Source organism: Vipera ursinii, assembly GCF_947247035.1.
Source record: "Vipera ursinii genome assembly, chromosome: 1".
Lineage (NCBI taxonomy): Eukaryota > Metazoa > Chordata > Lepidosauria > Squamata > Viperidae > Vipera > Vipera ursinii.
Genome location: NC_139512.1, coordinates 280,569,095 through 280,593,392, shown reverse-complemented (window position 1 = coordinate 280,593,392; position 24,298 = coordinate 280,569,095). Strand labels below are relative to the sequence as shown.

General features: G+C 39.2%; 1 protein-coding gene across 1 annotated transcript in view; it reads left to right on the top strand.

Annotated features, from left to right (window-relative positions):
• PDE10A (phosphodiesterase 10A) overlaps positions 1 to 24,298 on the top strand; it is a gene marked incomplete at its 3' end in the record, with an annotated part of 143,835 nt that overhangs the window by 76,600 nt on the left and 42,937 nt on the right. The window contains exons 6-11 of the mRNA XM_083366377.1: positions 5,533 to 5,673; positions 6,374 to 6,529; positions 9,516 to 9,566; positions 10,044 to 10,102; positions 18,563 to 18,614; positions 21,381 to 21,523. Of these exons, the coding sequence (XP_083222503.1) occupies positions 5,533 to 5,673; positions 6,374 to 6,529; positions 9,516 to 9,566; positions 10,044 to 10,102; positions 18,563 to 18,614; positions 21,381 to 21,523 (602 nt within the window). The remainder of the gene's footprint in view (positions 1 to 5,532; positions 5,674 to 6,373; positions 6,530 to 9,515; positions 9,567 to 10,043; positions 10,103 to 18,562; positions 18,615 to 21,380; positions 21,524 to 24,298) is intronic.

The window sequence follows — 24,298 nt, the reverse complement described above, 5'->3', positions numbered from 1 at the left end:
TAGGCCGGCTTGAGCAAACAGAAACGTCTTGAGATCGCGACGAAAGGAGCGAAGATCGGGCGCCATCCGGAGCTCTACCGGTAGCTGATTCCACAGCTCCGGAGCACCCACAGAGAAGGATCTCCCCCTGGGGACCACCAATCGACATTCTCTGATCGGTGGCACCCTGAGGAGGCCCTCTCTGTGGGAACGCACAGGGCGCAGGGAAGTGGTGCCATAGAAAATCCTGCCAAATGTGAAGATACCACGGAGTACTGCTACTGAAGTTCATGGAGCGTGGTTCAACCATCAATTCAGAAGTCTACTGGAAACATTACAAAAATTCAGATGAGCCATCCATAACAAGGTTGGGAGCATGCTGACTTTTGGTGTGGTGTTAGTTTTTATTTATTTTTATTTATTTTTATTACATTTATATCCCGCCCTTCTCCGAAGACTCAGGGCGGCGTACAAGCTTAGCAGTAGCCTTCATTCTATGTATATGCCTGCTTATTAGGGCTTTCACACACACCCCAAGCGGCATTACTACAAAGTCAGCTTAATTGCCCCAACAATCTGGGTCCTCATTTTACCTACCTTGGAAGGATGGAAGGCTGAGTCAACCTTGAGCCTGGTGGGATGCGAACCTGCACTAATTGTAGGCAGCTGGTGTTACTTAAGGAGGCATTAGCCCACTGCTCCACCAAGGCTCACATTAATGCTCACCTGCACACTGCTAGATACACCCAAGAACTTTTGGAGCAGTTCTGTTGGGATATTTTTGACCCCCCCAATAGCCCAGATTTGGCACCGAGCGACTACTACTAAGGAATTTCAAATCTCAGTTTGAGTGGTGATTATGTCAAAAAGTAATGTCATGTTGTAGTTTTCTGATATGTATAATAAAAGTTCTGCATCTGCAAGTGTCTATCATTGATAACCAAACAGAGGTTTATTTCCGAATTGCCCTTGTACATTGTAAGCACTGAGATACAGTACTGATAGGTTATAATTTGTAGACAAGCAAATACTGCAGCCTCTTTTAGTTCTTCCATTATGCAAGATTTGGGCTAAATCACTCCCTGCTCAGCGAAGAATCCAACTAAAGTATCTCCATCTCATGGGGTTTTTTTAGCTTCTGCAGGAAGATATCTTGAGAAAGAGATTCTCTGTTTGACTGAGTAATTGGCTTCATTGTCAAACAGTTGTTGCTATTCTGAAATTGCATTTAATATTTACTTGGAATCTGCTTTCCTGTAAATTTAACACTCTGTCTTCTACACTGGGTCAGTAGAGAAGGGATCTGTCCTTCTTTGAATGGCAATCTTTTAGTTTTTTATTTTATTGATATAAAAATGGGTATATTGCCTATTACATTGTCAAACCAGAAACATATAGTCAACAAAAATGGAAATATTTACCATATGGAAGCCCTGTACCATTAGGACCACCATAGCACTCAGATACCCCAGACATCTTAAAACCTTAAAAGTGATGTGATATCCCGAGAAATAAGACAAAGTACAGGGGCTGCCCCCAAGAAGGATTACTGTGAGGCCCCTATTCCTTTAATTCACATAAGATGGGGAAACTTAGGAGGAATAGATAATTGCACCATGCAGCACAACTCCTAGAATGCAGCATTATAGGCTAATTTTGCAGACTGCCAACTGCCAGGAGTTCAGCAGTTCGAGTCTTATTGGCTCAAGGTTGACTCAGCCTTCCATCCTTCTGAGGTCAGTAAAAAGAGACCCAGATTATTGGGGGGCAATATGCTGACTCTGTAACCCAATTAGAGAGGTCTGTAAAGCACTGTGAAGCGGTATATAAGTTTAAGTGTGATTGTTATTGCTACAGTATATTACCAGTTAATAAGCTTAAACCAACAGGTTGCATTATATATTTCTCCCCAATTTTTGTGGAGAATCTAGCTTTGACTTTGAGAAGTAAGTAGGAGAGTATCTGTCCCATACATCAGACTCAAGGAGAGGATGTGAGGTAAGACAAAGACAGGTGGAGGAACTGTCAGACAGTTTTCCTAAAGCAAAAACCAGATCCATATTCTGTAGACACAGAGGACTTTGGGTAGAGGAGCTGGAGATTTCTGCTTTTCACCTCAGAAGCTCAGCTTTCCCTACATTATCTCATTGTTCTGTACCAGCCTGCTACTGGCCCTGCAGATAAGGCAGGGACAACCCCTTTTACAAGAAGGCAAGAGGCTGGAACTAAGCCTGCCAAATTTATTAACATAAAAACATAAACAGAGCAAAGAGAGCAAACACGAACCATGAAACAGGAACTATTCAAACGGTTGCCTTCAGCAAACCAGCCCTCCCACGCATTCCCCTTTTATACAGTTCAGGGCGTGGCTTCTCTCTGCCTCCTTCCGAGGTGCCCCATTGCCTTCCTCTTTTTACTCCTGATTGACTGCCTCCTGCGTCGGGCGTCCTTGAACAGGGCCAGCTGTGGGTCATCTTCATCCACACTGTCAGGCTCACACAGCTGGGTCTGTGTTGTGACCAGGTGGGAGGGGCCTGGCTGAGGGCTCTCATCAGCAAGCTCTCCAACCCCCTCAGCAACCTCTCCAACACCCCCCTCCTCCTCCTCTGAGTCGTCCGACCCAAATGCCGAACCCACAGGCTGACCCTGAATCACAACACTCATAATAATAATATTGCAGGATCTAATCCGAGTTGGTCACCAGGAGCAGAGGTTTCGTCTTCCAAGCTTTCGGGCTAGTGCCAAAGTCCATCCTCAGGGAACTTCTCTCTCACCAGAATGTGTGATGAGTTCCAGCACAAGTCCGAAAGCTTGGAAGACTAAACCTCTGGTCTTGGTGACATTATCCTGGGACACATATATTTGCCTTCATAATCAACATTGCATTAAATTATCACTTTCCCAACATGATTTCTTGGCATTTCACTAGGACTACTTTATTTATATTAAACTATTTGGAACTCTCAGCATATTTCTGATCAATACTTTTAGTGACCTTTTTTGGCAGTGAAACCTCTTTTCAATTATTCTTATAGACAAGCCTAGTAAATATAGAATTACATAATTGAAAAGACACTGTAAATTAATTGAGCATTACATGTGTTTAACCTATCCCCATAGACTAGAATCTTTGTGATCATTTGTTGCTTAAACTAAGAGAGCATTAGTGACAGTGGCAGTGAGGCAGCATGCTTTTCTGAGAGAATACTTCATATTGGGTGTTGCCACCAAGAAGACTAGTCTTGACCATTAGGCTGTGACCCAAACTCATCATTAGGATTTCCAAGCAAGATCTCTCTTTTTCCTATTTCAAATATCAGGTCAGTACTTTACAACTGCCTTCAGTTGTACAACATAAAATTGATTTATAAATTGAATAAATAGGTATAATCTAAATTGCTACAAGTGCTTGTAGAGTGGAATTCGGTAGGTTCATAAGTAGGAATTCATAGGTTGGTAAGTAATTGCATATAGACGTTCAGGTAATAGAGAAATCAGAAATGAGTTTTGGGGAAAATGTACATTCTGAAGAAATGTATAAATAAATATAAATGTAAATACAATTCAGGAAAAACATTATTCAGCTAGATGACAATAATGAATGTAGGAAATGAGACTGGAATGGTAGGAAATGAGAAGGAAAAGTACAAAAAAACTGAGTTAAGACTGAATTAGAATAGTAACTGTTGAGTATCTGCTTAGAAAAAAAGTCTGTTTTTTAACACTAGGTTTGTGAGTCTACTCATGCAGATAGATGACAAGGTAATAATATAAATCTGAAATGCATGCTTGATTTGTTTGCTCCAGATGAAATGCTGAGAGAATTAGTGAAGGATATAAAGGGGATGAGAGATGATGAATACCAATGTTCCTACAGGTCTTAACTGAATACTCAACAGTGGGGTTTTGAAATTGACTGACACAAGTATTCATCACCCAAAGCATATTTGCTAGTGTTCAGGTGTTGATCCTCAATATTGTAGGGGAAATACATATCTGATTTCAGTGTATGTGGTGATATAAATGAATTCAAATATTTGGGGTCCCCCCGCCTTCATATGAATTTTAAAGAATTACCACTGGTAGCAACTCAAAATATAGAGCTACTATTGCAGTGGTTTATAACTTTGTAAAAATCAGATTCATTCAGATGAATATGATTATAGACAAGCAACAAGCCAGGCTTCTTAATTGTAAGAGCACTGTAAGACATTTAGACAAATGCACTTTCATATTTCATTTATTTATTGTATTTATTGACTGTGGGCCACTTTAATCACAAAGTGATTTTTGGTAGTTTACAGAGTATGTAGTTTACAAAACATCAGGTAAATAACATCAAATAAATAAAACCAAACAAACACTCACTTAAAGAATACAATGGACCACGCAGGGGCAGGAGTGTGTGTAATAATACAGACAGTCCTTGACTTGCAACCATTTGTTTAGCATCTATTTGATGTTGTAATAGTACTGGAAAAAAGTGAGTTATGACTGGTCCTTGCACTTACTACCATTGCACCATCCCCATGGTCACATGATCAAAATTTGGGCACTTGACAAATGGCATGTGCCATTTACAATGGTTGCAATGTTCTGGGGTCATGTGATCATTGTTTGTGACTCTACCCAAAATTAAAGGATTACAAAGTCTAAAAAAGGAGTTATGGAAGCTCTAAAACAGGGGTGTCAAACTGCTGGCCTGTGGACCGGATGTGTCACACGGAAGCCTCGCCCACCCCATTGCCGGTAATGGCAAAACAATCCAGATATATCACACGATGTCACATGACATCGTGAGTTTGACATGTCTGCTCTAAAAGGTTAGGACCAGATGACTCTCAGGGCATGTAGTTGCATAAGGGCACATGCTATTAGTGAGAAGATCCCACAAAGTGATAGTGCTATGTAGCTGTGATATGGTCAAGCAGAAGTCATACAGGCAGTTTGTCCCATAGATAACTGGAATTCATTTTGAGTGTACAGAATTCTAGAAGGCATCCTAGTGCATGGGAAGATGTTACTGATATGTACATATGGAATTAGAAAGTATTATTTCACATTAGAAACATAATAAATAAATAAATAGAAAACAAAAACAAAAACTTTAAAGGACAGACTCGATAGATCACTGGATCTTTTTTTGTTAGTTTTCTGTGTGTTCTACGTGGTGTAGCTTATGTATATTTTAAGTTCTTTTTTATTTTCTTATCCATAGTTTCATATTTAAGTTCACATGATGTTCTAATGAGTTTGATTATACAGACTTGAGGTAGGTACATGCTCTGAGCTTTCAGATGGTCATTCATGAGATATAGAATATTAATTATGAATTGAGATTGGTCTATGTAATAAGTAATAATAGTCAATCTGTTACTGTTCATCTGGCTGCATGAGATCAACTTGAAAAAAAACAATAATTTTAAATGTTTTTTGTCATATTTCTAGCAGCACCAACATGGAATGTGAAAGGTTTTGATTTCATATGTGTTTAATGATTCATTGTGGAAACAATTTAATTGGACTTTCTTTTTTCCCCCTTTTGTTATTCAGAGTCTTTGTATGTTCACACCACCAAGAGTGAAGGATGGACAACCGGTACTTGTTCCTGTAGGACCAGTTAAATATGGCACCACAATATCTGCCCATGTAGCCAAAACTAGGAAAACACTATTAATAGAAGATATTTTGGGGGTAAATGATTATCTTCCTTAAAAATAATATTGGACAGACCATTAAAGAGTAGTTTACTTGAGTAGAAAAAGTCAGATGGAGTGAAATTCCTGAGTATTGGTGGAAAGGAACTTCTGAAGGGGAATGTCGGGAATGGGATGAGAAGCACGTCTACTGTGAAGGTTCCAAATATGTCTTCAGAAAATCAAGGACTTCAAGTTAGAGTTATTAATTTTTGGCTAAAACGTATGACTAAATCCAGAAGGTTTTATAGCTTATTCACTAGGATTGAAATTTTCAACTATGTTTGTCTAGTGATAAGAAAAACAAATAAATAACATCAGAGCTATGTAGGTGGCTTCACTGCAGTCCATCTGTTTTGCTGCAGGTATTTTGAGGCAGCATTGCTGATGTTTGCCATTTCACAACTCTTTTCCACTCCAGTTGAGATTGTTCTTGTAGGCTCTATAATCATTTGGATGCAAATAGACTGTCATTAGATTGAACCCAATGTGGTGCCTGGGTGTCTTCCAGATGTCTTATCTTCTTTTGTTTAATTACTATAATATATGTATATGTATATGAATATATGTAAAGGGTCTGAATACTTATGCCAATGTGATATTTCAGTTTTTTCTTTTTAATAAAATGAAAAGTCTTCAAGGAAAAACAAACTCAAGTTGCTTTTTGATAAAAGCTTCTTTGGCATTTACCTTTCTAGGATGAACGGTTTCCCAAAGGAACTGGGCTGGAATCAGGGACTGGTATCAAGTCTGTACTTTGTTTGCCCATTGTTACTGTGCTTGGAGATCTAATTGGTATCCTGGAGCTTTATCGAAAATGGGGTAATGAAACTTTCCATCTCAGTCATCAAGAGGTAAATCCTAAATGTAATAGTGAGCATATTCATATTTAATTCTATGCAGCTAGCATGTAGTTCTGTGGTTGGAAATTATATTGAGGATATGCTATTGCTAAATGACATTACCGAGACACATCAGATCAGGAGTAAAGTTTTATACAGTGACATCATGAGCCTAAGACAATAAGTAGAACATCCTTTATTTGGCCATTAGTGCTTTTTGCACTAACCATTCTACTTGGCTTTAGCAGTTGTGTCAGTGTTGCAATCAGGAGAAAAACTTTTTCTTGATGGCCAAGCCAAGGTTATTAAATAGAAGCAAACGGTCAGATAATGCCACATGCTGACTTGAACCACTACCAGTTGAGATCCAGTTGTCTCCTGGCCTCAGATAATATCCTAACATGTGGCAGAATCTGACAGAGAGCAGTGAGTGTTACCATTGTTCAGTTTGGTTATATTTCTTCCTCTGGGTAGATTTGACCAATTTTACCAATTTTATCAACCTTGCTTCCTCTTTAGATGCCCATTTCACTGTCAGGTCTATGTTTAATACATGAAAAAACCCAGAGGAAATCTCTTATGCTCAGTGCAAAGACTTTGGAACTGTGTGTTCTGTACAAGATGACTCTGGCAGCCCCATGAAGTAGAAAAACTCAATGTTCCATAAGGGAATTGTAGTGCTAAATTTGGTACACTTCTAGATTCAGTCTTAAGAAGGACCACAATACTAATATCAGTGCACTGCACTTTTATCCTTCTATTTATTTATTTGATTATTATCCCACCTTCATAGTTTTTTTATAAACATAAGGCAACAAGCATACCTAATACCTCTTCCTATTTTCCCCAAAACAACAACCCTATAAGTTGGGTTGAGGTGAGAGAGAGTGACTGGCCCAAAGTCTGCCAGCCGGCTTTGTGCCTAAGGCAAGACTAGAACTCACAGTCTCCTGGTTTCTATCCTGATGTCAGTCTCCCAAAGCAAGAAAGACATGTTGTGACTCTTCCAAGCAGATTTTTTTAATGGTTGCACACATATAGACAGAATCTTGCCAAACCAAAGCAAGTGATGCATATACTCAGGGAACAGTTAGGAAGGAGCTGTGTTCACCCGTTTTCTCTCACCCAAACTATCTGAACTGAGTTGTCTCTTGCTTCTCTAGAATGTGCTCCCTCCCTCCTGGGAATCTGGACTACATTCCATCATCATATCTGATGATTAGCCATTATACCAAACTGGCTTTAAGTATCCTCTTTATAGATACCTTTGCCATCTTATTTGTAGATGTCTTTGCTGGATTGTAGCAAGGCACAGAATAAGATGGGACTCCTTAGGGAGAGCACTTCTTTATCCAATCTCTCCCTCCTTTCTGTCTTCTCACATGAATAATGGAAGGTTGTACAGCAGACATGTCAAACACAAGGCCCGGGGGCCGGATCCGGCCCGCGAAGTGGTTTCATGTGGCCCGCGAAGCCATTCTGGAAACAGTGAGGGAACGGCCCCCACTGCCTTGGCCCTGGCCCAGAGACCCTCTTTCTGCCAGAGACCCTCAGATCCGTCCCACTCCTGCCCAGGCCCCCATAAGCACCCTTGATGCGAACGATGTAGAGCTGGCCATGCCCACCCAGTAGGCCATACACACTCTAGCCACGCCCACCCAGTAGGCCACGCCCACCCTGGCCATACCCACCCGGCCCCCTGAGGGCAACCGCAATGCTGATGCGGCCCTCAATGAAATTGAGTTTGACACCCCTGTTGTACAGGATCTATTGCAAAGTGCTTGTTTGTAGCAATCCAAATAGTCAGTGTTTGCTGACGTGTCTCTTGGACTAAACTTATAACTAGTTATAACTTATAGGTATAGATCAGGGGTAGGCAACCTCGGCTCTTTTATGACTCATGGACTTCAATTCCCAGAATTCCTGAGCCAGCATGGTTGGCTCAGGAATTCTGGGAGTTGAAGTCCATGAGTCATAAAAGAACCGAGGTTGCCTACCACTGGTATAGATAATGCTGTAGATTTTTTTCAGATATTGTGGTGGTAGCATCTGAGTTCAAATAAAATAGGATAAAGGGTTTTTTTTTCTTTTTCTTTCCATCTCATTTTTTACTCCTGGCTTTGAGTAACTTGGCATTTTAGAGGCAGTGTATGTAGGCTCTCCTTGGACACTAATATGATTAAGTACTGCTATCTTTCCATAAAGAGATGAAGACTATGAGATGGGAGTGGCTATTATCTTGTATTAAATGAGCAACTAAATAAAAGCATTTCATTTACATTTCCAACCCTACTAAAGGCATTGCCTGTTTTGAATCTGGAACACTTTTGTTATAGGTAGAAGAGCATAAGAAATTTTCCAAAAATAATAGTGTCGAATAACTGTAGCTTGGGTGAAGGATGAGGGGGAGATATAAATAGAAGAACACCGATACTGACATCCCCTAAACTCTGCTGAAGGTGTTACCTAGCGTGGTAACTAAATGTTCGGAAACCAACCCACAAGCTCTGAGAACAAACCTTCACCCTCATTTTCAGAAGGGTTGTAAGACAGGAGTGGTCCCTTTGTGACCTGTGGACTTCAACTCCCAGCATTCCAGAGCCAGCCATAGGTCTTAAAGGGGCCATAGTTGCCTACCCCTGTTGTAAGGCATATTTCAGACATGATGATTGCCATAGGTTTTGCACACTTCTATAATCTTCTACATGATGATATTTTAACATTATTGTTTCAATTCATGTTCTTATTTCAATTTTCTGCTAGATAATTTGAGTAGTGTATTTATCAAATAGATAAATATAGTAATATTTAATGGAAAAATTAATAACGTAGTTAATGTAACCCCGTTACCTAGAAGTCATTTAAACTGATAAACGTTTTTTACTAGATGCATACCCTTCATTATTGCTTATATAACCCAAATATGGGTGTTACTAGACTTTTCAAAACACAAAGTTTTGATGTCTTCCAAGTAACCCAAAGTTTGTGTTTTTTTCAGGTTGCAGTAGCAAACCTTGCTTGGGTCTCAGTAGCAATGCATCAAATAGAGGTAAGTCTCTGGATTAAATGTTAGTTTTCCTAGGTGGAATAACTTAATTGTAAGGACATAAAATATCATTAGTTTGTTCTGTAATATTTGGATATTGCAAAAAATGGACAGTAAGCTGAAGGCCTTTTTTATCATTTCTGTATTTCAAATGGCTTTACTAATTATTCCTTTTAATCCGAGATCAGTCCAGATCTGGTTTGTATTTTGAGCTAAGACTCCACTTTTCTGAAAAGAAGGCAGGGAATCGTTTTCAGGACAGTGCCATTTTTCAAATGTATGGTTAAAGTTACTAGCATACATATTTCCACAATTAATCTCAAACTGAAGTACAATGTATGTGAGGCTTGAATTTTATATACATATTTCCTTGCTTTATTTCTTAGCAAATCCTGGACAGGTAATAGCTATGTTTGTAGATTCATTCTGATTCTGTCCTTCTGCTTAAATAAGCAATAGTCTTCCCAACATTTGCACCAGGTATCCAAGGGTTTGGCCAAACAGACTGAACTGAATGACTTCCTGCTTGATGTATCAAAGTAAGTGACATAAAAGTGAGTCTGTGCAACCATATTATGACTCTTTTAAAATGATTAATATAGATATATTTATTATGGTTTATTATTCATTGCTCTGGAAGTCGTTTTAAGGGTATTCACTGTGCGGTTTTATACAATACGAATAATGAGAGGTTATTACAGGTAGTCCTCATTTAGTGACTGCCTCATGTAGTGACTGTTCACAGTTATGATGATGCTGAAAAAGCAACTTTGCAACCAATCCTCGCATTTCCAACCTTGGCAGGTCTGTAAAGCAAAGGAAAGCTGAAATAAGGCCATAAACACATTCATGGTTTCACATCGCTTTGATTAATGACCAATCTGCCAATCTTAATTGTGGTCACTAAATGAGGACTACTTGTATACTCATAAACAGGAACAGGTCCATACAATCATTATTTTATAATAGCCAGTATTATTAAATCAGTATTATATGTTGATGTATTTATATCCTGCTTTCCACTAAAATAATATGCTATAATACACTCTACAATAAAGCTGCAACCTTGACCCAGGTGTGGGAGGAGAGGGGACAGGACAGGATGGGAGTAGAGGGTTAGGGTGCAACATGATACTGTTCTGTACCAGCCTGCTACCGGCCCTGCAGAAAAGGCAGGGACAACCCCTTTTACAAGAAGGCAAGAGGCTGGAATTAAGCCTGCCAAATTTATTGATACAAAAACAAACAAGACACAAACCAAGAAACAGGAGCTTTTCAAGCGGTTGCCTTCAGCAAACCAGCCCTCCCACGCATTCCCCTTTTATACAGTTCAGGGCGTGGCTTCTCTCTGCCTCCTTCCGAGGTGCCCCATTGCCTTCCTCTTTTTACTCCTGATTGACTGCCTCCTGCGTCGGGCATCCTTGAACAGGGCCAGCTGTGGGTCATCTTCATCCACGCTGTCAGGCTCACACAGCTGGGTCTCCGTCGTGACCAGGTGGGAGGGGCCTGGCTGAGGGCTCTCATCAGCAAGCTCTCCAATCCCCTCAGCAAGCTCTTCAACACCCCCCTCCTCCTCCTCCTCTGAGTCGTCCGACCCAACTGCCGAACCCACAGGCTGACCCTGAATAACAACAGATACTACATTTCTGTTTGGAGCTCTGCAGCTACCATTACATTGCAAAATGCAGCAGCCAAAAGAAAGAAGGTCCTTTCCCTTCAGAGGGAATGGGTAGCCCAGATAATAACCAAGTATAAAGTCCCAGCAAGCCAAAGCTCAACCTGAAAAGCTGCAAGTGCTCTACAAGTGGGCCATTAACAGAGAGGGGCGGGGGAATAGATGAAATTGCAGAGAAAGGAAAAAAGACTGAACAGGTTTTGTAAGAAGGAAACTTGGAGGTATAGTCAATTGCACAGTCAGTACTATAAAGGTAAAGGTAAAGGTTCCCCCGCACATGCATGCTAGTCGTTTCCAACTCTAGGGGCTGGTGCTCATCTCTTTTTCAAAGCCGAAGAGCCAACGCTTGTCCGAGGATGTCTCCATGGTCATGTGGCCGGCATGACTAGACGCCAAAGGCGCACACAATGCTGTTACCTTCCCACTGCAGTGGTCCCTATTTTTCTACAAGCATTTTTACGTGCTTTTGAACTGCTAGGTTGGCAGAAGCTGGGACGTGTAACAGGCGCTCACTCAACCCGCCAAACTGCCGACCAGCTGATCGACAAGCTCAGCATCCTAACCCACTGAGCCACTGCGAATAGCAATAGTTACTGTAATAGTGTAATTTAGAAGAAATATTGTAATATTAATGTAAATAGGATAGGATAAGGATTATAGGAAGTGGCCCATGCACGCACATGTGTGTGCACACATATGCACACAGAAATCTTACTGAACATCACTTTTATAGAATACGATTGTTTTGCAAAATAAAAGTCCCCCCACTCCTCTGTTGCTTATAGGGAGATATAAAGAACTACTTGGTCCAGGGTCCAATACTTTGTGTCCAGTGGTGGGATTCAGATATGTGAACAACCAGTTCTCTGTGTGGATGCCACTTCCGGAAGTCAATTCTGGGCCTGGACAACAAAAAAGTAGCTACTGGTTCTGCAGAACTGGTGCGAACTGGCTGAATCCCACCACTGTTTGTGTCTCTTTTGAGTCTGGGTTAATCTAATTTGGTACGGTTTAAAAAAGAACCCCTGACACAGACACCCTTCTAAACCAGGTGTTCTAGATTCAAGATTAAATCCAAAGAGTTGGAGAAAGTTTAGGCATTAATTTTTGTTCCTTAATCTGTATTTGGATTGACAGGTCTACATTTGTTTTTTTTATTGAAAAGTTTTTCAATACATTTTATCCTTAACAACCCCTCCCCCCCACCCCCTACCCATCCCTTCCTAACCCTCCCCCCTCCCCTTCCCCCCTCCCCATCCCCGACTTCCCAGAGCTAAATACAAGGTATAAAAGTAAAAGCAATCATAAACAACCATTCGCTAACAACAATAAACTATTAGGTCTATCGCACTCTAGCTCATATAAAATGACTACAAGCAACTATTATCACATCAAAACTTATACAAATGCTAAGTGAAACTTTTTGGTCCCATATTTGTTCTGGATGTAATCAATCCACTTTTCCCGCTCCGTAATATAGCGTTGTTGCGACTGGTCTTTCAAATAAGCCCATATCTTTGCCATTTCCGCCAGGTCAGAAACTTTTAAAGTCCATTCTTCTATAGTCGGCAGTTCTTCCTTCTTCCAATATTGACCTACTAAAAGTCTTCCTGCCGTAATTAAGTTCAACATCAACTTAGTGTCCACAACAGTAGTATCCGTAATTATACCCAATAAAAACAATTGCGGACAAAACTTTATCCTTTGCTTAAATATCTTCTGCATATTCCACCAAATTTTAATCCAAAAAGCTTTAACAGGTCCACCATATATGAAAATATGTTGCATCTTCGCCACCACATCTCCAACATTTAGGTTGATAGTTCGGATACATACTTGCAAGCTTTTTAGGATCTAAATGCCACCTATAAAACATTTTATAAAAATTCTCTCTTAAATTTTGAGCTTGTGTAAATTTTACGTTCCTCACCCAGATCAAGTGTCCATTGTGATAACTTCTTGCATATTCTGAGCCCACTTTATCATACAATCTTTAACAAGTTCTGTTTCTGAATCAATTTCTATCAATGCAAGATATATCCGTTTGATATGTGCTGGACCCTGATTTCTAATTTGCTTTACCAGATTTTCATCAGTCATTGAAAAACCAACTTTCTGAACTTCTTTCCACCTGGCCTGTAGTTGCCCATATTGAAACCAGGTTTGAACAATATTCTCTTCTCTTAAAAAGTTATACGGCTTCAAACACCATATATTCCTCTCCAAGCTTAAGATTTCCTTATATGTAGTCACATCATGTTTAAACCCAACATTTATGTTTTCTATTGCGTGTTTCGGTATTGCCCATAAAGGTATCTTGTAGTTTAGCTTATGTGTATACTTTTTCCAAACTCTCAACAAAGCATGTCTTAAAATATGCACCTTAAACACATTATCTACCTTCTTGTCATACAATAAATATGCATGCCAACCAAATAACAAGTCGTGGCCTTCAAGATTTAATAATCTCCCTTGTGTTAAATTAATCCAGTCACTTATCGCTGACAACGCAGCAGCTTCATAATATAATTTAAGATTGGGCATTTTAAGGCCACCTCTTTCACGTGTATCCTGCATTATCTTAAATTTAACTCGTGGCCTTTTCCCTGCCCATACAAATTTATTGATACCCTTTTGCCATTCCTCCAGATTTGAGTCCTTTTTAAGAATAGGTATCATTTGAAATAAAAATAAAAATTTTGGCAAAACATTCATTTTCACTGCTGCAATTCTTCCCAGTAAAGACAATTGTAATTTTTCCAGCCCTCCCGTTCATTTTGAATTTTTCCCCGTAACTTTTCATAATTATTTTTATATAACTTTGCATTTGAGGGTGACAAATACACCCCCAAATATTTAACCCTTTTAACAATCTCAAATCCAGTTTACCCTTCTAAAAGGGCCTTTTGCGATACTGTCATATTTTTGGCCAATATTTTAGTTTTTTGTATATTAACCTTAAATCCAGAAACCTTCCCATATTGCATTATTATCTCCATCAGGTCCACAACAGAATTTTCTGGCTGAGTCACAGTAACAACCAGATCGTCTGCAAACGCCCTCAATCTGTAATCCTGATCTCTTATTTGAATTCCCTTAATTTTTTCTGAATTCCGTATTTTAATCAACAATATCTACAATGTTAAAACAAATAATAAAGGTGATAACGGACACCCTTGCTTTGTGCCCTTTTCAATATGACATACTTCAGTCAAACTATTATTTACTGTTTGTTTTTGATATAATGCCCTAATTGGTTGTAAAAATTTATCCCCAAAATTCATTTTATCTAGTACTTTCATCAAAAATTGCCAATCCAATTGATCAAAGGCTTTTTCGGCGTCTAGAAAGATCAGCGCCACAGGGATCTGGTTGTTCCTTTCCAAGAATTCCAACAAGTCTACTATATGCCTCACATTATTTTTCATTTGTCTGCCACTAATAAACCCAGTTTGATCACCATGGATTATCTGTTGCAATACCCTCATCAATCTGTTAGCTAAGACCTTAGCAAATATCTTGTAGTCCGTATTCAAAAGTGATATTGGTCTGTAATTTCTTACTTGAGTGGCATCCTGATCTTCCTTAGGAATCAGAAAAATAAAAGCAGTTCTCCAAGACGGAGGCACCCCGCCTCCCCTTTGAATTGTCTGAAACAATTCCCTTAATGGCTTTATCATCTCCAATTTTAAGTTTTTATAATACACCGCAGTCAGTCCATCCGTACCTGGCGCTTTATCCACCTTCAATTGTTTAATTGCTAAGAGAATTTCTTTCTCTGTTATCAATTGATTAATCTCTTCCTTTTGTTCTGGTGTAAGAGCCGGGATATTAGCATTCCTCAAATATGCATCAATATCTGCTTCATTAATCTTATCTTTAGCGTATAACTTAGAATAAAAGTCCACAAAAGCTTCCTTAATACGATCCTGTTGATACACAACCTTACCCTTATATTCTATTTTATCTATATTAGAAGCCCTTTGCTTCTTCCTTAACATGTAAGCTAACCATCTACCTGGTTTATTGGCATTACAAAAAGTATTATGCCTAGCAAACCATAGGTTAGTTGCCACCTGATCAGCCATCAGCTTGTCAAACTGTCCTCTTAACAAATTAATAACCTCTTTGATCTTCACATCCGATGGATTCAAAATTAGGGCCTTTTCTTTTTCCCTAATTTCATTCTCGAATTCTTTCCTCCTAAATTCCAAATTACGTCTATATTTGTTGTTCATGTATATTAACACCCCTCTCATATAAGCTTTGCTAGCATGCCAAACCATGTCCATAGAATTACCCTTATTCATGTTAGTTTCAAAAAAGACCTTCATCTGTTTTTTACATTCTTCCACATTCCCCTGATTTCTAAACAGGTTCTCATTTAAACACCAGGAACACCTATCTCTATTGTCCTTATCAATTTCTAACCAGGCTGGGCTATGATCAGACATAGTTCTTGGACAAATCTTTATCTTCTTGATCCTGGAAAAAAAGTCATTAGTCGTTAATATAAAGTCAATCCTGGAAAAAGATTGATGTCTATCAGAAAAAAAAGTATAATCCTTTTCTTGTAAGTGTCTTTCTCTCCAAATGTCTCGCAACTCCAAATCATCCTTCATCTCAAAAAAAGATTTAGGCAATCTAGCATGACTTAGGGTACGCCTACAAGAGCTACACTTGTCCAATTGTACATCCAAAACACCATTCCAATCTCCCATAAAAATAAAAGATTTATAATCCAACTGGGTGATCTTGCTGTGTAATGAACTATAAAAATCAGCTTGTTGTTGATTAGGAGCATACAGTCCAACCAAAAGCGTTTTTTTGCCTTCTAACAACAAATCTATTATAACATATCTTCCTTGTTTGTCTGCTTCTATTAACTCCGCTGTCATAGTGTTCTTGACATAAATAACCACTCCATTCTTCTTATTCATTGCAGAAGCGATAAATTGTGTACCCAATCTAGAGTTCAATAAGTACTTTTGGTCCATAGCCCTAATATGTGTTTCTTGCAAGCAAATAATATCAGTCTTAAATTGTTTTAAATATTGAAAAAATTTCTTTCTCTTCTGTGGAGAGTTTAAGCCATTAACATTCCAAGTTAAAAACTTAGTCGGCATCCTTAGCGACCCGAAGCTTCTGGCGCACGTCTTCCAGAAGTCCCTTAACTTCCTTAGGCTGCGCCCCTCCCACAGCTTCACTATAGGTACGCTTTGGAGGTTCCATAACTTTCTGCTGGTCCTGTTCTTGCTCTCGTCTCACTCGTCTCGAAGCAGCACGCGTCATCCTCTGGTCTCTGACATCTTCCGACGAAACTGTAATTTGATCCACTCCTGTAGCTTTCTCATCTGCCTGCGTTGTTTCTTCAGTATCTTGAGGCTTTCCCTTGCCATTCTTCTTTGTAGATTCCAAAAGTGGTAAAAGGGTTGCTTTTAAAACATTGCTATAAAAATCACGTGCCTGCATCACTGTAATAAGACAATATCTCGTACCTTCATGCATCACCACCATACCCACTGGTATCTCCCATCTAAACTTAATATCACGTCTCCTGAGTTCCTGTGCCAGAAAAGCAAACTCTTTCCTTCTCCTTAAAATTCTTGGAGGGATCTCTTTTAGAACCAAGACTTCTTGTTCAGCAACCACAAGCTTAGTATTATAAGAAACTTGGATGACTTCATTCCTAATTGCTCTCTTTGTGAAATAAACAACCACATCTCTAGGTAACTTCCTTTGCATTGCAATCCATGAGTTCACACGAAAGATTTTGTCTATGTTTTCCACAATTTCAGCTGCTGACTGTCCCAGTACCCCTTCCAAAGCTTCAGAGACTATTTGCTTCAAATCTTCTTTAGGATTCTCTTTTAGGCCTCTGATCCTGATAGCAAACTCCATCTCATGGTACTGGACCAAGGTCAAGTCGCTGTCAATTTTATCCACCACATTTTCAGTCTCTAATATTTTTGCTTCTAATCTGGAATTATTTTGGCTAAGATCTTCCACTCTTTCGTCTAAACGTTCAATACATAGAGTCATACCTTGAAGTGCAGGCAAAATGTCCGCCCTCATTTCTGCAAACTTCTCCACTATAACTTCAGATAACTTTTCTGACAACTTGTCATCCAGCTTTTCATCTATAATATCTGCCATTTGTTGTGAGTGCTTTTCCAAAGCATCCTGCAAATCTTTAACTGTCAATGCTGGAGCAGGTGCAGAGGCAATAAAGCTTGCAGCGAAGACTGTTGCACCGGGGAAGCCCCAGCACTCCTGAGAACTTTGGAAGATTTAGCCGCCATCTTCCCCCACTTTTACTTGCTACACACTTTCACTTTCAGAGTCTATAAAATCCGTTGAGCTAAAGAACAGAAATCCACTTTCACCTTGATCTCCTGTATCGCTCTGCCTGCGTCTTCGCACTCCAAAATCCTTTCTGCTGGCAGGGGTGGTTGCTAACGCTTTGTTCTGCTCCCGAAAACACGGAGCAGAAACGCTGCGCAGCCCGGAGCAAACCCAGGCTTCAGGGGGGCTCGATCCTTCAGCCACCTGAACTTTAAGCTCAGGCGGCCCCGGAGAGCTCAACCCCTACCTGGGTACTCACCCCCTCCTCTTCTCCTGAGGAGGGGGCTTCCGAACCGCCGAAACAGCTGATCGGCGCTGTTTTCGGCGGTTCTACAAAGCCGCGGAGCGGACAGCCTGGAAATGGCTGTCTTCAGCGTCGCGTCGCCACCGGAAGTCCTACATTTGTTTTATTTGGGATTTTCCCCCCTGAATCCAGTTATTAATGATATCAGATACTGATTTAAAACCTGATTAACTTCTTTGAATGGGAAATAAATTGTTAATTTAGGGATGGTCTCTCCTAAGCCTCTTGTTCTGTCAACCATGCAGCTGTGGACTGTGCTCCCTTTTATCTGATTGTTCTCTAGGCAGCATCTCTTTCCCGGTCTCCCAAGGTCATTCCCACAAGCCATTACAGCAAGCCACTGGATCACCCGGATAACCTCTGTAAGGAATATTCTAGGCTTCTGCTGAAAAAATTGCAGTCAAACTTGAACAAGTGCTGTCAAGGTGATAGAACTTTAATCAGTTCCTTGGGAGAAATCCCAAATTCCCACTCTCATAGGGTTTAGTACTTTCCTTTGGTGTACCAATCTTATTGGTCCTAAATTAGTATACGATTCATAACTCCTTTCACTGTTAGAGATAATTTTTGGAGCCCAATATCCTTTAAATTGGTAAATTTAAAACAATATAGATCATTAAATTTTTTTGAAAAGGATTTCATTTCAATAAAAAATTGGGTTTTTTTCTTTTACAGAACCTACTTTGATAACATAGTTGCAATAGATTCTCTACTTGAAAATATAATGGTAAGGTAACTTTTATTTATATTTCAGTATTATTCAGACCACAGAATCTTTGAAATGTGGTATGCAGAAGTTATGTTACTGTTACTTCAGACCTATATATATATATCTTCCATACAGCAATTATGCTTTCAGAATTTTAAGTTTTAATAAACAATATAAAACATGTACATGTTTTGCAGGATGCAGTGGTGTGCACAGTTATGTGAGCCCCTAGGGTGGCATATATAACAACACTATTGTGTGAGCTGGATTGGTTACCAGTTGTGTTGATTGTTACCTTTAAACACCATATATGTCCAGGTTATTTGAGAAACTTCTCACTCCAATGGAATTAGCCCATCCCACCTGCACCAGTGGAATAGACCTGCTATGGACCATAGCTGCTAAGTAATTGTGGTGGGCAAGGGCAAGGAGAAGAGTCTTTAAAAATAAAATTATTTTAAAAAATAGAACCAAGAGGATGGGTGGTGTGGGGTTGAAGTCTTCTTCTTTCCTCATTAACCACTTCCAGCAAAGAGTGCCTCCATTGGGGCTCTTTTGGAAGGTCAGGAAAGTGGGTGATAGAAAGTTCCACAGAGCAAGGGTCACAGTGGAAAAGAGTTTTCTCCTTGATCCCACCCCTTGAAATTCCTTAACAGATTGGATTATATGCAACAAGCTCCTTCTGCTGGAACAGGTAGGGTGGCCTAATCCCATTGGGGTGAAATGGCCGCTCAGATACCCTGGATTCCTGGTCTTAAAGGATTTAAAGGTAATGACCAACATCTTGAATTGGACATGGAAGCAGACTGGTAACCAATTCAGCTTGCACAACAGTGGTGTTATATGCACCATTCTAGGGGCCTCCAGAATTGTCCCTGCCATTGCATTCAGCACCAACTGTGGCTTCCGAATACTCTTAAAGGGAATAGAGCCCATTGCAGTAATCCAACTGAGAGATGACCAGGATATGATTGACTGCGTGCAAGGCCTCCTGATCCAGTTAAGGCACAACTGATGCACAACATGAATTACACTAAGGTCCTCCCAAGCCATGACTGTCACCTGCTCTTTGAGCAAGAGTCATAAATTTAGGAGAACCCCCAGATTGTGCAACAGGCCTATCTGGGGTAGTGCAACCCCATCCAGAACTAAAAATGATAAACAACTAGGTCCTGAGGTTCCCTGCACCCATATTCACTACATCTTACCAAGGTTCAGCTGAAGCCTGTTATCTGTTATCAAGAACCCAATAGCTGCCAGACACTGCAAAAGTGCAATTCTCTGTTGCATTTTTATGTAAACTGGGGTTTGGTGATCAATATTGAGTTCTAGAATATTTGTAAAACCAGTGAATATTTTGAGAACCATTTGAAAGATTAATTCCCAGTAGTAATGCAATCAGATTCTTAAAATTTCACTGTTTTATTTTCATATATTAATGCTGGGTTTTTACATGTATGTCCTTTGCAAGCTGTTTTGGATATTTATAATAAAAATTTGAAAATGTTTTAAATAGATCAAGGTAGGAAGAGCAGCTAGGTAATTTTTAACAATGAGATTATGGATCTGATATCTTAACTTTTGATATAATGTTACATTGAAAAAATAATGACAGTTCTATAAATAATGGTAGAGATAATAAAGTGAGATACAAAACAAAATAAGCTTTGTCTCTAAAATCGTTTTATAGCCTTCAAAGTGAATCTGAAACACTTTGGAGTAACTTACTCTATGTTCATAAATTCTTCCTGTCTTAGAAAAAAGAGGGCTTTTTTTTTGCAAATTCTTCCCTTTCTTAATAAATCATTGCCCCACCAGCAGATAAATTTTAGAGAGTTGGAGATCTCTTTAGAACTTCACAGAGATGCCATAGGAGCCTTTGATTATTAAATGTTTATAGGATTCATATCCTGCCATTTATTTAAATAAAATCTGAGCAGAAGACAACATTAAAAACAAACAAAATACAAAACTTTAATATGTAACATAAAATTAATATTAAATTCAACTATTAAAAGTCTAGCAATAAGAATGTGTCACTAGAGATCTTTAAATGCTTAAAGAGCAGAGACTGAAAGTTACATGTTGAACTGAACCTTTTATTTATTCTCTTAATAGTAACATATGTTAGAACTTGCTTGACTATTTGTTTAAAGACATTATATAAAAACAGTGATAATTTACTTTCTTTCAGCTTACTCTTTCATTATATAAATACATGTTATTGGGAAAGAAATGTAATTTGAGCTAAATATGTGTTTTTATCTGCACCATGCTTTTGGCAAAAAAGATGATCTCCCATGTTTTCTGCTAATAAACTAAAAAAGGGCTAAAAATACTGATGTTGCTTAAAGATCCTTTTGTTTCAACTTGTTATATTATTTACTATAATGCAACGACTTAAACATTATCACCAGGAAAAAAAATACTTTGCGTCTGCCATTTGAATCATCAGATATTTTAATTAGATTAGAATTCACAACATCTGAAGTTTTTGTGTACCATATTTCTGAAGATTGAGGGGTTTTAGAACCTCATCTTCCACAATCGCAGAATGGTGAAGCCTGAACATGGAGAAAATAGTTTAATCAAAATTAGTGGGTCTCTCAACATGAAATCACAGGTAAGTAGAACATGCCTACAGTATATAACCATCCACCTAACTCCATAAACAAGTCAGAAATTGTATATCCTTTGAGATTAATTACTGTTAGTATACAAGTATAAGACAATTCCAGCTTTGTCCCACACCCACTTTGGTTAATCCATCTTTGCTCTTTATAGATATATGCAAAAAATCTGGTGAATGCAGATCGCTGTGCACTCTTCCAGGTAGATCAGAAGAACAATGAGTTGTATTCAGACTTGTTTGACATTGGAGAAGTACATGAAGGGAAGCCGGTCTTCAGGAAGACCAAAGAAATAAGGTAAGAAGAGTAGACTGCTTTCACAAGTTTCATACTTTAATTCAGCTTCTGTCTATATTTACAGATACTGTGACAGTTTGCATCATTCTATGATTTCATTCTCATTGAAGTTAGCTTTGTTACGTTTTGAAATAGCAGTCTATATCATCAGAATTATATGCCTGAAATTATAATGATGCCTTCAGATACTTTGGTTCATTCAGTTTATATGGCAACTCACTCACAAGAATAGGGGATGAGCAAACTGAATGATAGATCTCATTATTTGCCATGTATGCACTATTCCAGTACCTAACAAAGTTATAAATTTCACCCAGTTTAATAAGAATATCCAAATAATTAACTTTGGAAGTTATTGGCATGCTATTGTCTTAATTTTATTCTCATAAATAAGAAATCTGTCCACGCTTATTGTATTTAAAAAGTGGTGTTTAGGGAAAGACTGATGTCTTCTTAACTTGTACCTGACTTCCTGCCTTGCCTTTATAGAAAGGCAACATTGCTATAGAACTCTTGAAGAGTTCCATCATCGAAGGACACTTCAAAGAGCAACAAGCCACAGCAGAAATAAAAGCAACAAGCAATCAATCACCTTAATTTTCCCATGCCTCTAAGTCAGGTTGGAAGGTATGGGCAAAGAAATATACAGTCCTGATAGCTTTTTCTCAGGTTGGATAGATGTACCCCCAACTTTCAGGGTTGTATCAGTACCATACACAGAATTTGATGTTTTATATTTAGAACTCTGTAAAGGTGTTCTCCCCCCCCCCAAAGTGTCTATAAATGAATGGCTGATGGAACTGAAATAATTGGATAGAAATTATCTGTTCTAAACTACATCTTTCCCATTATAGCTCCAGCCTGTATTTTCCAGTAAATGGAGTTTATGTTTTAAATGAAAGGGTTCATTCATTTCTTACACTTTTCTATCGATCTGATTCTTCTGCAAAACTCTTATCATATCTATCCACTCTAGATGAGTACAAATCACCTGGATCGGATGGTTTGCATCTCAGGGCTCTGAAAGAGCTGGCCTATGTAATCAGAGCCAGTGAATGTAATCTTTCAGTGCTTCTGTACCACAAGGAAACTACCAAAGGACTAGGAAAGAGCTGATATGGTACCAGTCTAAAAAAAAAAGGGGGGGAAATGGATCTAGGAAATTATAGACCAGTCAGCTTGACATGAATACCTGGAAAAATCCTGGAAAAGATAATCAAGTGGAAGATTTGTAAGCACCCAGAAATGAACAAAGTGATTAATAGACGCCAGCACAGGTTTGTTAAAACAGATCATGTCAGAGAAACCTTATTGCAGGCATGTCAAACTCGTGACATCACGTGACGTCGCGCGACGTATCGGAACTTTTTCCCATTGCCGAAAATGGGATGGGCGCGGTTTCTCCGTGACGCTCTGGCCCGCGGGCCGGCAGTTTGACACCCCTGCCTTATTGCCTTTGATAAAATGACTACATTAGTAGACCAGCGAAATGCTATGGCCATAGTATACTTGGACTTCAGTAAGGCATTTAACAAAGTAGATCACAGTGGACTTCTTGATAAGATAAAAAAAAATGTGATAGACAATACCACCATCAAATGGATTCGCAATTGGCTGACCAACCACACCCAGTGTCTAGTTCTTAAAGGAACTACATTTGCATGGAGGGAATCGTGCAGTGGGGTTCTGTCTAGGGCCCAATACTCTTCAACATCTTCATAAATGAACTAGATGAAGGGTTGCTCAGACTTGCAGATGACACCAAGCTGGGGGCAATTGCTAAGACTTTGGAAGATAGGATTCAGAGAGATCCTGACAGACAGGAGCATTGAGCCCTATACAGGTAGTCCTTGAATTACGAACACAATTGAGCCCAAAGTTTATGTTGCTAAGTGAGACATTTGTTAAGTGAGTTTTGCCCCATTTTATGACCTTTCCTGCTACAGTTATTAAGTGAATTACTGAAGTTGTTATTAGTAACAACTGAATCTGGCTTCCCCATTGACTTTGCTTGCCAGAAGGTTGCAAAAGGTGATCACATGACCTTGGGACACTGCAACCGTCTTAAATATGAGTCAGTTGCCAAGAATCTGAATTTTGATCACATGACCTTGGGAATACTGCAGTGGTCATGAATGTGAAAAATGGTCAGAAGTAACTTTTTCAGTAATTTTGAACTGTTACTAAATAAACTGTTGTAAGTTGAGGGTTCCAGTGGAGGAGAAAAGTAAGATCCTGTACTTAAGCAGAGAAAGCCAAATGCATCAGTATAAAATACATGGTACCTGGCTCAACAGTAGTAGCTGTGAGAGAGATCTAGGTGTCCTAGACAGGACCATCACTTAAATATGAGCCAGCAACATGCTGCAGTTGCCAAAAAAGCCAATACAGTCCTGGGCTACAATAACAGAGCGATAACATCAAGATCACCAGAAGTGAAAATACTGCTTTATACTGCACTAGTGAGGCCACATTTGGAATACTGCACACAGTTCTGGTCACTAAATACAAAAAAAGACACTGAGACTCTAACAAGCATGCAGAGAAGAACAACAAAGATGATAAAGGGCCTGAAACCTAAATCATATGATGCCCAGTTGTAGAAGCTAGGTGTGTCTAGCCCAGGAATACTGGCTCAGGAATTCTGGGAGTTGAAGTCCACGAGTCAAAAAAGAGCCAAGGTTGCCTACCCTTGGTCTAGCCTATTGAAAAGAAGGATTGTGGACGTGGGACATGAGAAGTGTCTTCCAGTACTTGAGGGGCAGTGACAGAGAC